We start from the raw sequence: 15,198 nt of genomic DNA, 5'->3' as shown, positions 1-15,198 counted from the left end.
CACTGTCTCCTTTCCTCCCTTTACGGTAGATGTATTTTCTGCTACTAGGGACCTGAGGGTCCTTACAGTGACTTGGCATACAAGATCTGGAAATCTTTAGAGATGCCGATGAATAACTACCCTTTCTGTGAGGTGATGTTGCCACAGATTGATCATCTATTACCAGAAGAGCGGAGCTCATTGCCTCTGCCACTGAAAGTCTATCAACCAACTCAGTGAGAATTATAAATAAGAAGAATGCTAAGCTATATGACCTACAACCTAATTGCTGTCATTAGAGGCAAAATAAACTAATTTGACTGTATAAATACAACTCAGATATGCTTTAAGGGGAAATTAACCCGGCATCTTAGAATGGGGGATATTATTTTGAGTTATATCTGTTTCTATGGTATGGGGGCACACATGTTCTCACATGTAGGGAGGTCAGGAGACAGTTTTATGGGGTGGACTCTCCCTTCTTCCCTTTACTTGGGTTCCAGGGTCAAGCTCAGATTCTCCAGATTATGCTATGACTACTAAACCTACTGAACCATTTCAACATTGACTCCCCATTTAAGTAGTAATACTTATTTTTACTTTATTTTCCTGTAAAAAAATGGCCACTTCAGGTGCAGTGAGTATCCAGTCTAGTTTTCAAGGACCAGAATGGTTCCTGTGGCATGCGACTCTCAGGGACTCATGCCATGAATTGCACAGGCAGACCAGGGGGATTAGTTGCTCTCACTGCAGACAGTGAAGATCAATTGTTGCTGGTCTACAGAGTCTGTATTCAATAGCAGTGATGTTTAATTTGTTCTTGCCCATCTCTGAAGATCTAAAGTCTACTCATATTTCAAGATTCAGTTTAAATGCCACGTCTTAAATAGCTAGAAGTAATCTCTTCCTCTTTGGAGTGTTCATCCAGTGGTTTATCTGTACCATTCTTCTTCCACTGAGAGCTTTGAAACCCCTTTATCAGTTATCTGTGTACACATTTTATCTCTGACACTACATGGAAAGTCCTTTCAGTGTATGATATTTCATTTTATCATTTCTCCCTATGACTTCTTCTCAGTGTTCCTTACTTTATCAGAAATGATTTATTACAAGGAATGAGTGAGTCTGCAGTTGAAATAGATTACATCAGTAGTTTGAGATATACCAATATGCAATGCTCAGAAAACTCCAATAATACTAGGACTCAGAAAATCTAGCTTTTCTTTCTCCCTGCCACTGTTTGATTTGTGGATGACCCCCTTCACATGATTCATTTCTGTGTATGGATACTATGATTTCTTCAGGGAGAAGTAGAGAATTTCTGCTCATTTCTGAACATTACCCAACTCTGCATTTGTTCACATGCACTTGCTCAGTGTGTCCAAGAACCAGTGCAGACATTCAGTTTCTCCTGTCTGATGCACCACTCAACCCCTTTTCTAGTTTTGGCAGGTGACCACGATACTTTTCTTATGTGGGGATGTCTTAATAAATATTCATTTATTTTTAGTTGTTTTTAATTGAACTATTTTTTTTTTGCTCCCCTTCCTTTCTCCCCCTCCCCTACTACCCTCTTCCATGATCCCCATGCTCCCAAATTACTCAGGAGATCTGGTCTTTTTCTACTTCCCATGTAGATTAGATCCATGTATATCTCTCTTTGTTGTCTAGGTTCTCTGAAATAATAAAGTGGGTTTTTTTTGTCTAAAAGCCACTATGTGTGAGTATATATTATATTTGTCTTTCTGGATCTGTTACCTCTCTCAATATGATGTTTTCTAGATCCATCCATCTGTCTGCTAATTCAACATATTGTTTTTTTCTACTATGTAGTACTTCATTGTATAAACAGATCACATCTTCTTTATCTATTCTTTGTTTGAGGGGCTTTAGACTGTTTCCAGGTTCTGACTCCGACAAATAATGTTGCTATGAACATAGTTGAGCGCCCTTGTGGTATAATTGAGCATGCTTAGGGTATATACCCAAAAATGTTATTGCTGGGTGTTGAGGTAGTTTGCTTACTAATTTTCTGAGAAATCGCCTTACTGATTTCCAAAGTGACTGAATCAGTTCACACTCCCACCAGCAATGAAGGAGTGTTTTCTTTCTTTACCCTACATCCTCCCTAGCATAAGTTGTCATCAGTGATTTTAATCTTGGCCATTCTGACAGGTGTAAGATGGAATCTCAGAGTAGTTTTGATTTTCATTTCTCTAATGGCTAAGGATGTCAAACATTTCCTTAAGTGTCTTTCAGCCATTTTGGATTCCTCTGTTGAGAGTTCTCTGTTTAGATCAGAACTCCATTTTTTTTATTGGACTATTTGTTCTTTTGATGATCAATTTCTTTAATTCTTTGTATATTTTGGAGATCAGCCCTCTGTCTGGAGGGAGTGGGGGGAGTGGGACGGTATTGGGAGGAGGGGAGGAAGAGGAAAATTTATAAATAAATAAATAAATAAAATAATTTTTAAAAAAGCGTTTGTCAATGTTCCTTTTCTATTGTGTGGAGCAATTTGAGGAGTATTGGTATGAGTTTGTCTCTGAAAATATTGTAGAATTCTGTACTGGAACCATGTGCTTCTGGGCTTTTTTTGTTTGTTTGTTTGGGAGATTTTTGATGATTGTTTCTAGTTCTTTAGCAGTTATAGGTCTATTTGATTTGCTTATCTAGTTTTGCTTTAATTTTGGTAAGTGATATTTATCCAGAAAATTGTCCATTTCCTTTAAGCTTTCCAATTTTGATTATACTTTTGAGTACAGGTTTTTGAAATATGACCTGATGATTCTCTTGATTTCCTCCATGCCTTTTGTTATGTCCCTCTTTTCATTTCTGATTTTGTTAATTTGGATATTCTCTCTCTGACTTTTAATTAGTTTAGATAAAGGTTTGTCTATTTTGTTGATTTTCTCAAAAGCCAACTCTTTGTCTCATTGTTTCTTTGTATTGTTTTCATTGTTTATTTTGCTGAATTCACTTTTCAATTTGAATATTTCCTACTGTCTAGTCCTCCTGAGTGAGTTTGCTTCTTTTTATTTTTGAGTTTACAGGTGTTCTGTTAACTCACTACTGTTTTTTTATTAGTTTGTTTTTTGTTTTTCTTTTTTTTACAGCTAGTAGATTTTTCTAGCTTCTTTATGTTGGCATTTACACTGCTTTCATTGTAGCCCATAAATTTGGGTATGTTGAGTGGTCATTTTCATGGAATTTTAGGTAGTCTTTAATTTCATCCTTTATTTCTTCCTTGACCCATTGGTGATTCAGGTGAGCATTATGTAATTTCCATGTGTTTGTGGGCTTTCTGAAATTAGTGTTGCTGTTGACTTCTAATTTTAAGCCATGGTGATTCAATAAGATACATGGGGTTATTCCAGCTTTTTTTTTTTTGAATCTGTTGAGGTATGCTTTGTTACCTTGTATTTTTGAGAAGGTACCATGACGTGCTGAGAAGAAGGTATATTTTTTTCTGTTTGGATGGAATGTTCTGTAGATGTCTGTAATGTTTATTTGAGTCATAACATCTGTTAGTTCCCTTATTTCTGTTAAGTTTCTGTCTGGCAGACCTGTCCAGTAGTAAGAGTGGGTCTTTTAAAAAGTCTCTCACTCTTAGGGTGTAGGGTTTATTGTGTGATTTAAGTTTTAGAAATGCTTTTTTTTTCAGATGAAGGTGTCCTTGTATTTGGGGAATAGATGTTCAGTATTGAGATTTCCTCTTGATGTATTTTTCCTGTGACTAATATGAAATGTCCTTCATTGTCTTTTTAGATTGATTTTAGTTCAAGGTCTATTTTGTTAGATATTAGGATGGTTATACCAGCTTGTTTCTTAGGTCCATTTGATTAGAAAATTTTTTCTCAATCCTTTATTCTGAGGTGATGTCTGTCTTTGAGGTTAAAGTATGTTTCTTACATGCAGCAGAAGGATAGTGTTTTCTTTTTGTTTTTTTGTTTTTGTTTTTGTTTTTGTTTATTTTTTGAGACAAGGCTTCTCTGTAGCTTTGGAGCCTATCCTGGAACTATCTTGTAGACTAGGTTGGCTTCAAATTCACAGAGATCTGCCTTCCTCTGCCTTCTGAGTATTTGGATTAAAGGCGTGTGCTATCACTGCCCAGCGGATATTGTTTTCATATCCAATCTGTTAGGCTGTGTTTTTTATAGGTAACTTGAGTCCATTTATATTAAGGAATATTAATGGTCAGTGATTGCTAGTTCCTGATATTTTAGTTTTTGGTATTGGTGATGTTATTGTGAGTGTTTTCCCGGTTGGGATTTGCTGCTGTGAGATAAGCCATTCTCTGTGTTTTTGTTTATGTAGCTAATTTCCTTGGGTTAAATATTTCCTTCTAGTACTTTGTGTAGGGCTGGGTTTGTGGCTAGGTATTGGTTAAATCTGGTTCTGTCATGGAATATCTTGTTTTGTTTGTCTGTGGTGATTGAAAGTTTTGCTGGGTATATCAGTCTTGACTGGCATCCATGGTCTCTTAATGTCTGCATAACGCTTGATCAGGACCTTCTGGATTTCATCATTTCCATTGAGAAGTCGGGTATAATTCTGATAGTTCTGCCTTTATATGTTACTTGACCATTTTCCTTAATGTTCTTTCTTTATTCTGCATGTTTAATGTTTTGATTATTATGTGGTAATGTGACTTGTTTTTTGATCCAGTCTGTTTGGTGTTCTATAAGCTTCCTCATATGCATATCTTTTTTTAGGTTGGAAAAGTTTTCTTCCAGGTTGGGAAAGTTTTCTTCCATGATTTTGTTGATTTTTTTTTTTCTGTGCTTTAGGGTTGAATTTCTTCTCCTTCTTCTATCCCTATTATTCTTAGGTTTGGTCTTTTCATAGTGTCCTATATTTCCTGCATATTTTGTATTTAGCTTTCATTAGATTTAATGGTTTCTTTGACAGATGAGTCTATTTCCTCTATTGTATCTTCAGCACTTGAGAGTCTCTCTTCATCTCTTGTATTCTGCTATTCATGGTGCATTTGTGGTTTCTGATCAATTTTCCATGTTTTCTATTTCCAGACTGCCCTTAGTTTGTGTTTTCTTTATTGTCTCTATTTTGGTTTTCAAGTCTTGAATTATGTCTTTCATTTGTTTGATTGCTTTTTTCTTGGTTTTCTTTAAGGGAGTTGTTGTTTTCTTCCAAATTTTGGGTTGTCTCTTCCTTCATTTATTTGAGGGAATTTTTCATTTTCTTTTTAAGGGCCTCAAACATTCTTCTAAAGTTAATTTTTTAGGTCATTTTCTTCTGCTTCATCTATATTGGGGTGTTCAAGTCTTGCTATTGCGGGACCATAGTTTTTGTTGGTGTTGTGTTGCTCTTTGTGGTGTTGAGTGTGTTTTTATGTTGTCTACCCATCTTTTCCTCTGATTGGTGTAGTTGGGGCTGTGTCTCTGGGGTGATCACAATTCTTACTTCACAAAGAAAATCTGTTATGAAAGTGAAATCCATGAATTCAACCCCAATGTAATTTTATTCGGTAAAAGTTGACTATGGTCTGCTTAAAGATGGTGAGTGTGGTTTTGATTATTGGACCCAGTGGCCAGTAGTTTACTATGGAACTATATATCTTAGCCCTCAAAGATTTAAAAAATTTTTCTTTGTATACATCATACATTTATAAAATGTACTTTTATCATATACATCTACATCCCTCCCTCTAATTTTCTCAATTGCCCCATCCTGGTTTCTTGTGAACATCATGTCCTCTTTTTATTAATGTAACCAAATAACCCCTTGAGTCCAATTAGTGCTGCCCATATGTTCATGGGTGTGGGGCTGTCTACTCAGGCAAGAACCTACCAGCAGCCATGTTCTCAAAAGAGAGCAACACATACGCTCTCTCTCAGGAACCATCCACCGTGTTCCTTCACTAGGGGTGGAGCTTCATCTCCCATCACCAATCCATGCTGGAGTTAGACTAGCCTGATCTTGTGAAGGTCCTGTGCAAGTAATCCTAGCTGCTGTGAGATGGTGAGTAAGTAGCCGTACCATGTCTGGAAGTTAGCACATACTATAGGGCTTACTGAAAGATTTCACCATGGATGACAGGATGGAAAATAGAGCCATGTTCACATATACCTAAGTGTTGCGTGAGGAAAACATAGATCACTTTTTAATAATTTATAACTTTTTATATTTTGTTCATTTTTACTGTTTTGCACCAAAGAACTAATCATTTTCTATACTTTTTGGTTTCATTTTCTTTTGGAACTAGGGTCTTATGTAGCCCAGGCTGGCCTTGAGCTTGCAGTTTATCCACAGATGGCCCTGAAATTCTAATCCTCCTGCCTCTGGCTTCCCTGTGCTGGTCAGTGTGTGTTCTACTACTCCCAGGTTCTAAATGATTTTTGCAGGATAAAAGTTTCTGTAAAAAGTTTCCTGTTAATTTCTTTGAAACTGTAAGTGACAGCTCCTAACAGAACAAATTCATCAGTGTTTTCAAAATTCACATTAAAATATGGAAAAATATTGCTTTCATCAATTTTCAATTAAGATGTGATTATTATGCAGACTTTTCTACATTTTCATAGCTCCCTTTTCTATTGTTGTCAGCTACTGATGCAGATGTGAGGAATGAAAGTCTCTCGTCTGTGCAGCAGCTTGGCATTGAAGCGGCTGTCAGGTATGTGGGGAGGCGTCTCCCCTGTGCGTCCCTAGAATTCATCTGCCTGATGTGTGCTCAATAATATTTAACAATCAACTATTTTGTAGCCTTTAAATGCAGAGTCTCTCACTCAGAAAATAATAGTGTTATCTTTGAGGATATTGGCACATGATTAAATTACCTCCGGCTGTAAATCAGTTTCAGCTCATTACTATTCTGAAAGCTAATTAGTGTGTTCCTCTATGACTATCAGTTGTTTTCCATGAAAAAAAATCAGCATTGCAAAAATCAAAATGTTATGGCTCAGTTATACATCTTTTAAAACACGATTTGTTCTAGTTGTCAGGTCCCGGTGAAGACAAACATACTTTAAGGACAGACTGAGAAGTTCAGATGATTAAACCAAAATTGTCAGTTTGAGTTTTTAGAACTCATAAATTAATTTTCAAAAGAAGTGAGTACAGTAGATCATGAACTGGATAGTAGCCTCCTTTTCTTTTGTTTTAACAAACCTCGTTTAATACGAGGTTCTTAACTATTGTGTTGGAATTATAGGCCATTTGTTTCATGTCTAGGAAGGCACTTATGAGATTTATTAAACACTTGAGACTTATGTAAATGCCCTTTGTGATGAAAATCATGGCGAGGATTCTGGATCATCCACTTCTACCAGAGTAACTGTTTTGATTATATTATGTGACTCCATATTAATAAAAATATACTGTACTGCTCCATTTCCAATTAAATGAAACCTATAGATTAAATAAGCAGCTTGGTCATATATTTTAATTCAATGTAATTTCTTATTCATAGAAAGTAAATGGAAAATAATGCATAGTGGAGAGTTTGGCTAGACTGTGGTATAGTGCAGCTACCATCCTGTAGAGTCATTGAGATAATAGCAGCAACAAAAACAATAAATGCACTAGAGTGTTACCACTAAGAAGGAGAGTTCTGAAAATACAGACCAAGTGAGGTCTTAGGAAGCTGGAACTCAAACAAACAACATATCCATTTAGTGTGCCTAAAATATAGGAACTTAGATAGATAACTTAGACTGAATTAGTTTTAGCTAATTATAAATAGCTGTTTGATCCATGTAAACACCAAGACATTTCAAGTTATGTTACAGTACTGTCCTAATCGTAACCCAAAATGTCCACAGCCCTCTGATACCCAGTATTCGTAGATGACCTCCACAGGAACTTCTTGAGTTAACATCCCATAAACCTAAACTCAGTAATCTATGTTTTGGATTAATTTCAGAAAAACTTCTTACATGGTTCTCATCTGTAGTCTGCTGTCATTTTGTTTTCTGATTTCTGTTTCACTACCCTAGAATAGTAAGAGTTAATACTGCTGATCCTGTTCTACCTATCAGGAGTGAATACTGAGTGCCTTGTCTAATGTCGTCACCCTAGAAGTAGCATCTTAAACTTCAGACTTTGAGGTCTCAAGAGAAATATATTTTGATGGATGTCTAAAGATGAATGTGCAGTGAAGATCCTGATAGTTTTCATTCTGTGTCATATGGGGGGGTCTTTTACATAGGTATGGTAAGTTTCTCAACGTGTTGAAAGATGGCGCAGAAAATGATCTCGCCTTGGTCTTAAAGCACTGTGAGAGATTCCTGAAACAACAGCAGTCACCAGTAACTTCTTCTCTTCATATCCTTTTTGAGTGGATTTATGCAGAACAAGATTATCTTCCTATACTTCCCACAGTTTTTTCTAAGGATGTGTTTACATATCTGTAATAAGTAATAGCTGCTGTGTGATTTGTTACAGTTTATTCTTATAGGATTTTAATCTGTGTTTTGAACATACGTTTTAATAAATTGACTTGTGATCCTTAGACTCAGTTGTACTCGTGGAATCTTAAAACTGAGTAAAGTGATTTACTACATATATACAATTAATATTTCTTTCCAAATAAAAATTCTAAAAGTGAGTATTTATGCAATTGTGTATCTCCTAAGATAACGTGGAAGCTCCTTAACTGTTCTGCAGTGCGCCTGCAAGGGAGCTACCCAGGCCATGACTGGTTTGTGTCTTCGCTGTTCATCATAATGCTGGGGGATAAAGAGAAGACGTTCCAGTTTCTTCAGCATTTCTCCAGGCTTCTGACCTCTGCTTTCCTTTGGGTACCAAGGCTGCATATTTCTGTAAGATGTAAACATTTGTTTTTAAAGGAGAGTTGAATTTAAACACCATATTTAACCTTACTAGGGTATAATCTTATATATACACTGTGTCCTAATAATTCTTATTCACTTTCCTACCTGAATGATATTACTATAACTTATATCAAACCTGTTTTTGGCCGTTTCATGTATGTATACAATGTATTACGATTACTCTTGACTCACCTCATTTCTCTTTTCCACCCTGTCAGCTCACCCCTTCCTTCCTTCAGGTTCCTTTCCCATATTCATAGCTTTTTGCTTTCTTTTCTCATACCGGCTTAGCTAGGAACATCCTTGTGACCATGGGTTTGAAGTTATCCATTGCTCACCTGTGGGTGAGCAATTGGAGAAATGACCATCCTTCCCCTAGAATTCATTAGTAGTCCGTAGTCCAGCCAGAGCAGGTAGGGTCCCATAAGCTTTTTCCTGACCCCTGTTTGACTTTTGATGGGCCTAGTGTTGTAGCGACCTAGTGAAGACCATCACAGTTTCTGTGGGATGTTGATGGCAGTGACGGTGTCATGCACAGAAAATAGCATTTTATATCTGTTTCTGGCTCTCACACTCTTTAAGCCCTGTGTTCTGTGATACTGCCGGAACTTTAGAGAGGACAGTATAAATGTCCTCTTAGGGTTAAGCACTCAACCATCACATATTCTCTGTGTGGTAAGGGGCTATAAAGCTCTCTATTTACCATTCATTGCAAGGAAGAGATTCTCAGGTTAAGTTTGAGATACTATTAAGAATAGTATTTTTCTATGACTATAAGCATAAATATTTATGAATCAGTTTGACACTATAGTCAATTTAGCTGAACAACAGTAGTAAATTCCTCCCAGGGATGGTACCAGGTTTGAATACCCTCAAGAGGAATAGGCCTTGAACACAGTAAGAGTGGTTGACTACCCTTATAACAGCTGTGCCACTGTAGCACCAGTGAGCATATCTTGTTGGCAGGGTAGTATCAGGTTTTGTAGAGTTCCTGCATGGGTAAGTCTAGATACCTCTTAGCCTCCAGCAACTCACATAGCGCTTTCCCAGAATATGGAAAGCAACCTCCTCGAGCATGTTTATATTGGTCCTATTGAATTTTATGTCTTGAATTTCAACTAAGTTGTTCTGATTTTGAACCATTACTATAGGACTGTAACATTTTGAAAGGACATACTGTCTTGGTTTTCATATTGTTTGTGTTTTTGCAGTGAGACCTGTGCATCTGGAGTTAAGTCACTGGTTGTATATATGAGTTTCTGACTCACCCATGGGAAGTAGACATTTGTTCTGTATTGACTGTTACCCTGACTTGGAAGGTTTGGGATCAGCTAGGAAATACTTAAAGCTTAGTCTTGTAGCCACATGGTACCAACTTGTATGGAATTACTAATGTGATTCCCATTCATCCAGGGAAGAACATAGCTTCAGCTACATTAGCAGGTTCTCGTGGGAGTGAGTAGAACCAACAAGTGTCCTGATTCAACAGGATTAAGGTACCACTATGTAAGTCTGTAAAGCCACTTTATTTGGGGCTAGCACATGCTGCAGTGCAAGTCTTTAGATGATGACAGATGCTAAAGAGATGGAGCTGAGGGACAGCTGATGGGTTGAGAGGGTCTTGGATTGTTCCTGCAGAGTTAGCAGGTAGTTGATGTAGGTCTTCAGATGATGGAATGTCCTAGGGAGAGGAAGGGGAAGGCTCAGTTGCCAGTATGGGCAGAAGAGTTCCTGGGTAGCTAGTGTTCCCAAAGGAGGAAGAGTGAGTCTTTACCAATAATTTGTGCGGGGGGGTGGAGTTTCCACCTGTGGAGATTGAGATCCTCCATAGGTAGAGGAGGGCTGGGCTGTAGTTCAGAGTTGGAGGCCTATAGTTGGGATGAGCCAACAGAGCCCTGGGATGGCCCGCTTGCTTTTTGATGGACTCTCTCTGAAAATACAGACTTGATCTTTTCTCTTGAAGGTTATCTTACTTAATGATAATGGACTGAGAGATATTTAATCATAGAAGCATTTGCATGAAATAGAAATAAGATAATAAGCTAGAAGTCTAAAATTAAAGTTACCATACCTTGTTAGCAATAATGGACTAAAGGTTTTGCATATGCTTTAGTGTTGCTTTGTAAGATACTCTTGATGGTTAGGCTATAGTATCAGAAAAACATTTACTATAGAAATTGTAATCATATTTTACAGAAGAGAAAACCTATATGTATACATTTTAGAAATCTATTCTGAGGACTTATTGATATGTTGTCATTGTTGTTATTATTATTATTATTATTATCATTTGTTGTTTTGTGTTTTACTCTTTTGGGCTCTTTAGGCTTTTTGGAGGACCCACCACCCAGCTCCCACATAAATCACAAATGGAGACTTATTCTTAGTTATGAATGCCCAGCCTTAACTTGGCTTGTTTCTTGCCAGTCTTTCTTAACTTAAATGATCCCATCTATCTTTGGCCTCTGCGCTTTGATCTTTTTCTATTCCTGTATACCTTTTCTTCCCTTCTTACTCCGTGTCTGGTTGTATATCTGGGTGGCTGATTTCTGAGGTCCTCCTCCTGCCTCTTTCATTCCCAGATCTTTTTTTTTCTCCCAGATTTCTCTTTACATTTATACTCTCTGCCTGCCTGTCCCGCATATATCTCTCTCTCCTGCCTCACTATTGGTCCTTCAACTCTTTATTAGACCATCAGATATTTTAGATAGGCACAGTAACACAGCTTCACAGAGTTGAAGAAATGCAGCACAAACGAAAGTCACACACCTTAAAATAATATCCCCACCAGTCATTGCTATTTTATGGGACTAGAGCTTCAACTCTAGATGTGTGCAAACCAGGCAAGTACTCTGCCACTGAGCTGTTAATACCCCCAGGCCTTTGAAATACTACATTTTGAAAGAATTTGCTATTCGTGTGAAATCTCAGAGATTACATTAGAGAAAAACACATTATTGTATGTTTTTATTTGTTTATTTATTTATTGCATTTTGTTAAGATCTTCAACTGGAAGGAGATAAAAATGACATCAGTTCTGTTAAGCTTCCTGGTAATTTCTCATTGACAAAGAAATACTATACAAGCAAGAATAAGCTAAGAGGTATCCTTATGACGTTAGATGGAAGCATTTATTAAATGTTTTTACTATATTGAGTGTTTGTATTTTACATATATACATGCATAATTTATGTATTCATTTATGCACAGATCTACACAGATCTTGCATATATCTATATATGCACTGTGTAGTAAAGAACATTAAATCAAAGCCTTATAAAATAAATTATATAGTGAAATTTAATAATTTTTTGCTTGAAACACTGTCGTGCAGTTTGTGACAAGACTGTCCAGTTAGTATTCTTCGCCACAATAAAACAATTAGCTCACACCAACAGCAGTAGGAAACAACAGATAGCTGTTTTTTTTAAATGTATGAGACTTTTTCCTTACTGTTGCTGTGAATTAAAACAATTCTGTTCCTTTAAATTATAATTGAAAAATTTAAAAATCTTTCACTTCCACACTTCTGTTTAAAAATATAATTTCTAAAATATTTTGGTAATTGATTTTAAGCTGAATAATTTATTTTCTTGTCAAAAAATTTAAATGTTTACTGTGTGTGTGTGTGTGTGTGTGTGTGTGTGTGTGTGTGTGTGTATGAGAGAGACACACACTAGGGTGCATGTGTGTGTAAGGACAGCTCTTAAAAGGCAGTTCTTGTCTCCACCTTGTTGAGGCAGGGTCTCTTGTTTCTTCTGTTTACTGCATGCTCCAGACTTAGCACCTCTGAGTTTCAGGGAGATTTTTTAGTGTCTGCCTCTTTCGCTGCAATAGTAAAGGAATTATGATGCAATTATCTGGCCTTTAAAACATGGATTCTAGGGGTCAAACTAGGTATCATCAAGTTTGTATGACTAGTATTCTACCTGCTATGCTGTCTTCCATTGTTTTATACCAAATATTTTAAAGTAGGAATTGCATTTTATTTGATACATCTATCATTAATTTTTTCATTTCATTTAATATTATTTTTAATTATGTATACCTGTGTATGTTTGTATGTGCACATGAGTGCAAAGTGCACACGAAGGCCAGAGAAGGGCAGCAAATTTTCTGGTGTTTTGTTTTACAGGTTGTTGTGAGCTAATCCACCTGGTTCCTGGGAACTGAGCTTAGGTCCTCTGCTAGAGTAGTGTGTACTCATAACTACTTAGCCATCTCTGCAGCCACTAATGCGTAATGTTTAATCATGATTTCCTAAAATTACATTTCTTTGAGCCTGTAAGCATTTTAGTAGCACGCATTTTAGCTTTCATTAGTGCAGTGATGCTTGGTTGAAAAGAAGCAAATGCTAGCAAGTTTGATTGTGTTCAGTTTACCATTTGGATGTCAGTGAATATGGACGGCTATTGTGTGTGTAGGATGCAGAGCTGTGTTCCTGGAATCTGCGTGAACATGTACTCCTTCTGCTTATTCACCAGCACCGTCAGTGTGGCTTTTGGCAGCCCTTTCCTTCAGCATTGTTCTTCAATTTTGAACAGATTATTTTATTACCGGCTTGACAGACCAGTGATTCTTTGTAAACTCTGTTCTACTGATTCCCCTTTAGACATCCTATCAAGTAATGCTAAGTTATTGTTAATAATGTTCCAAGTAGCCACCATTCCATAGTATATTTTTTATCTTATTAATTTTTTGGATTGTTTCCTCTATGCCATTTATCTTGGGGCAGTGCCTTTAATTATAGTTTTAATGCATTACTAACAAAATAGAGCATTTTTTGGTTCATTTTCTCAAACATTTTGTCAGTATTTTCTTTGTAGGTTGATAAAAATGAGTCTTTAGTTTTGTGACATGTTATTAGCTGTTAGTAGCACAATGTGCCTGCCTTCTTGGCTCAAAATTACATTCTTGACATGACTCTCCAAAGGAAAAAAATCAATCTGTGTTGGTCAGAGAAACCCCACAGGCTCCCTAAACAATAAAAGCTATTGCCATTCTTCTCAGTTAGCATCCAACGCTAGTTGGTATGACCCCATTGCCAAAGATTCTAGTTACCTTCATTGCAAGACAGAGAAATCAAACTGGAAGTGAGGTTAAAGCTTCCTCCCTTATAGCTAGGTTTCTTAGTTATGGAAGGTTCCATGAAAGCTTTTAGTGGGTAGAGGGGATATATCAATGGTTTAACTAACAAGGACTTTTATAAACTATAATTCCAATCTGCCAGGCAGCATGTGCCCGGTGGTACAAAGATGTCACAATTCTTCTTGGGGTAATCAACTGCTCTATGAGAGGATTCAAGACCACAGGAGAGTATTCACATCTGGTACTGCAACTTGATCAAAACTTCATGGTTATTAGGAGGTCTTTGGCTCTAACAAGGGACTTTACAACCATTTCTTAGCTAAGTTGACATGGTATAAAATAGCTTTCTAAATATGTACGTTAATACCATAAAAATGTTCCTTTTAATCTAACCAGAGAAACCTGTTTGCAATAAATGGTGGTTAGTGAAGAAACTCTCTGCTTATCATGTAGCAAATAAGTGATGTCTGAGTGGTTAACCCTAAGCAGGACAGTTATACTACTTCCCTCCAAGGCTCAGGAATGTTCATAGCACAGTAGGTAGAAAGAATGAAGGACCAGGAGACAGAGAGAAGGGCACGGAATATACAGTCATTGGTGTCAGGATCTCAAGCCACTGGAGCTGTTTTTACTGGGCCTTCACAAGAATTGATTGATAATTCAACCATGAATCAATCAGGGGGGAGTTTTTGGAACCTTACTTCTCCTAGCTCAACTATCGGCTATGAGTTGATTCTAAGGAAGGGGCAATCATAATCTTCAGTTGCTTACCCATTGATTAGTCCATGGATTCCAAACTCATGGTCACAAGACAACCCTGGTTAAATTCAGTTGTTCACAAACCTAAACAAGGATATGAATATAAGAAAGGGACTTGAAGGGAAATAGGACTGACAGCTATGAGTGAATGTAGGAAAGGCTATATATATATGATATAAAGTGAGAGGAACACATGCACAGTATACATAACACTGTCAAAGAAAATATTTAATAAAAATTATAATCTAAAAAATTTTCCTCCTGTTCAGCCAATCTCACCTTTGTTCTCATTGCTCCGTTCTAGTTTTTACTTTTTCCCATAATGTTCACCATCTGCTAATACGTTATTTGCTTCATACTGTATCCCTTATCTAGATTCTTTGTTACTAACCCTGGAAGAATTTTCTATTTTATTCACTGATAAAGCCTTCTCTGTACATAAACTATAGCTTTTTTACTCCTTAAACATGTTGTTTGTGAATTAATATTTAAATCTAATATTTAAATATTTCAATTGGAATATGTATTACTCTAGAAAGGAATTACTGAAAAAAAGTGTTTGATTCCCAGCCTTCTTAAG

General features: G+C 36.7%; 1 protein-coding gene across 2 annotated transcripts in view; it reads left to right on the top strand.

Moving 5' to 3' along the window:
• The window catches only part of Tbc1d32 (TBC1 domain family member 32), a 207,107-nt gene that overhangs the window by 167,512 nt on the left and 24,397 nt on the right, over positions 1 to 15,198 (top strand). For both annotated transcript variants that reach the window (XR_015739040.1, XM_048425064.3), the window contains exons 28-30: positions 6,544 to 6,613; positions 8,147 to 8,262; positions 8,605 to 8,759. Coding sequence is in view for 1 of the 2 variants with exons in the window: in XM_048425064.3 (XP_048281021.3) it covers positions 6,544 to 6,613; positions 8,147 to 8,262; positions 8,605 to 8,759 (341 nt within the window). In the remaining variant the exon portion in view is untranslated. The remainder of the gene's footprint in view (positions 1 to 6,543; positions 6,614 to 8,146; positions 8,263 to 8,604; positions 8,760 to 15,198) is intronic.

The sequence above is a fragment of the Myodes glareolus genome, chromosome 1, assembly GCF_982192425.1.
Source record: "Myodes glareolus chromosome 1, mMyoGla1.1, whole genome shotgun sequence".
In the NCBI taxonomy this organism is placed as follows: Eukaryota; Metazoa; Chordata; class Mammalia; order Rodentia; family Cricetidae; genus Myodes; species Myodes glareolus.
Note: the sequence above shows the minus strand (reverse complement) of the source record. Positions and strands in the feature narration are given on the sequence as shown.